Source organism: Centruroides vittatus, unplaced genomic scaffold (assembly GCF_030686945.1).
Source record: "Centruroides vittatus isolate TY-2023 unplaced genomic scaffold, ASM3068694v2 contig_983, whole genome shotgun sequence".
In the NCBI taxonomy this organism is placed as follows: Eukaryota; Metazoa; Arthropoda; class Arachnida; order Scorpiones; family Buthidae; genus Centruroides; species Centruroides vittatus.
Window position 1 is genome coordinate 1,066,751 of NW_027122654.1, and position 2,426 is coordinate 1,069,176.

Sequence of the window (2,426 nt, forward strand, 5' to 3'; positions counted from 1 at the left end):
ATTTTAAATTCCCGAGTCCAAAAATGTAACAATCTTCAGAGTGAGTCATTTTTTCACGATTGCCACACTTTCCCTCTGTTATATATAACAGAGTCTGGAAAGTAATAGGCCCTATAGCTTATATTTTTTATATACCGTACAAGTTTAATTGATAAGTTTATATTTTGGTGAAATTATAATAAAATATTGAACTAAATTTATTTAAAATGTGAAGTGAAACTGAGTGATGGAATAAGGTACCAGTAATCTACCAGAGGAAGATGCCACCGGGAAAACTACTAGACACGTGAAAAACCTGAAAAACTGAAATGACAAGCGTGTTGGTCACGCGCGAACCCACAACCAGTGATCGGCGGTGTTTGCGCAAATTGAAGCTGTTAATAAAGTGGAGTATGTGAAAAAATTATACAACTTACACATTTAAAAAAATATTCAATAATACATCCTAATGATGTAGAGTATATTTAAAAATAAATTTATAGATTTAACTACAAATCATACAGAAAATATAAAATTTTGTCTGTGCATCTTACGTAAATCAGTAATTTAAACGTGTTCTGATAAATATTATCATTTATATCATACAAAATAGATGTAAAAGATTGTTTAAATTTATTTTCAGTTTAATTTACTCTTAATACTACGTTCATACTTCAGATATGAATATAAATAAAAATAAACGAATTTTTGATTTAGTTTAACGTTTGATGTTGCAAATTTTCAGTGCTAATTTTTAATTGAATTTTTACCAATTATCATCTCTTCTTAAAATAATTGTATCATTTATTAAATTTTAAATATTTCACTGAAATCAGATGATATTTTTAGATTCCTAAAAACTAACTTCGACAGTAAAGTAAAGGAGATGGATTGTTTCCTCATTAGGAACTTGTCCAAAATTTGAAGTTTCATCAAAATAATCTATTTCGTTTTTTGCTATCACATCTCCCTCTGTCAAAAAAGGGTCCAATATTTTCACTATTAGACGAGCTGTCGAATCGCGTTTCACGAATATAGGATCTACAACGGCATGGCCTAGACTATTACATTTCAGAATTTGGTATTCTATGGGACAATTTATACTTCCGAAGTAACCACACAATAAAATGTCTAAATACAGCCTGTTTTAGAATGGTAAATTGGTAATTCGACATCAGTTACGAAAGCGTCTTCTTTCACAGATATTTCACAAGTAAATGTTGTTTTGATTGTGATAATAAAATTTGTTCTGTTTTGGAAAAAATGCCGATGTTGATAAGAGTATAAATTTTCACAGAAAGCCAATCTTCTTGGATTTCGTTCCTGACAAAGAGTTTCTGGGCAATTCGATAAGACACCCGTTGTATAAAAGGTTAAGAGGGCATCTTTCTCTTCTGGTGTTAAACAATCGAGTATGTTGTTAAATATTTCGTCTGTCAGATCTTCAGTTTGAAGTACAAGGAATCTGAACTTCGGAATGAATGGATCTATTACAGATCTTAGTTGGGCTAAAAATACTTCTCTATTAGATTCTTCTGAGTTGGAGATTCGTCTCTTGACCCAATTATAAACACCTATTATTAAACTTAATTCATCTATATTTCTGTAACGTGGACGGGAAATAAGTTTCATAATCGTACTCTCTTTACAATCCAAAAACTCATCATGTTCAATTAAATCATTCCATACTTCCTCGAATTTTTCCAAACAAAAAAACTGTATTACGTGGTCATCGACAGAAACGCCAAATTCGTATATAAGACAAATGTTCGTAGATATGAGTAATTCTTCCATAAATATCCGACACTTTTCTTTAAGTCTTGTTAAATTGAACTGAATGGAAATAAAATATATTTCAAAGGCGTTGTCCAAATTCTCCAACTCAGGATCCATATTTTCTATGAAACTAAACAATTATAAAAATTAAAAGTTTTAAACATAGGTTAATTTTTATAAATCTATCGTAAATTACACAGGAAAGAGCTTACTTTATAACTTGCGACATTTGTTGGCAAGTAACATTTACAGAACGTGAGAGTGCTTGATGCTCAGGATTGACTACTGAACGATCAAGTAGCATGGGACAAATTCCCTCGACGTAAGACAGTTGTGTTACTTGATGTCCATCGGTACACTCGATAACAACTATACTGTCCATGGTGATTTTCTCGATCTAAACTAAAATTGACTTAAAATAGAGAGGAACAATCGATGAAAATTATTGTTATGTTTTGTATTATTGTTTGCTTTTTGTTTTGTTTAATTATTAGATGACTTTACTGAAAATAATACTGCTTTCTTTCTTCTAGTACTAATTAATTTTAAGTAAATTTTTTCTATATAAAATTAATATTAATATTTCATATTTTTGTTGTATTATTATTATTATGAATATTGTAATATTTTAACAATCAAAGTTGTAATTGTTGTAAACGAATATTTCAGAA

General features: G+C 29.6%; 1 protein-coding gene across 1 annotated transcript; it reads right to left on the reverse strand.

The window, feature by feature from the left end:
• Positions 1-644: 644 nt before the first annotated feature.
• On the reverse strand, positions 645-2,226 carry LOC136985932 (uncharacterized). The gene is made up of 2 exons (XM_067283336.1): positions 1,968-2,226; positions 645-1,885 (listed from the first exon to the last, which is right to left on the reverse strand). The coding sequence occupies exons 1-2, from the start codon at positions 2,135-2,137 to the stop codon at positions 1,111-1,113; spliced, it is 945 nt and encodes a 314-aa protein (XP_067139437.1). The 5' UTR covers positions 2,138-2,226; the 3' UTR covers positions 645-1,110.
• Between the last annotated feature and the right edge of the window lie 200 nt (positions 2,227-2,426).

Bases quoted from the DNA above. Each gene is read 5' to 3' on its own strand.
- LOC136985932 (XM_067283336.1), bottom strand. From the start codon at position 2,137: ATGGACAGTATAGTTGTTATCGAGTGTACCGATGGACATCAAGTAACA. The intron at 1,886-1,967 runs GTAAGCTCTTTC...ATAATTGTTTAG, and splicing joins CAAATGTCGCAAGTTATAAA to TTTCATAGAAAATATGGATC.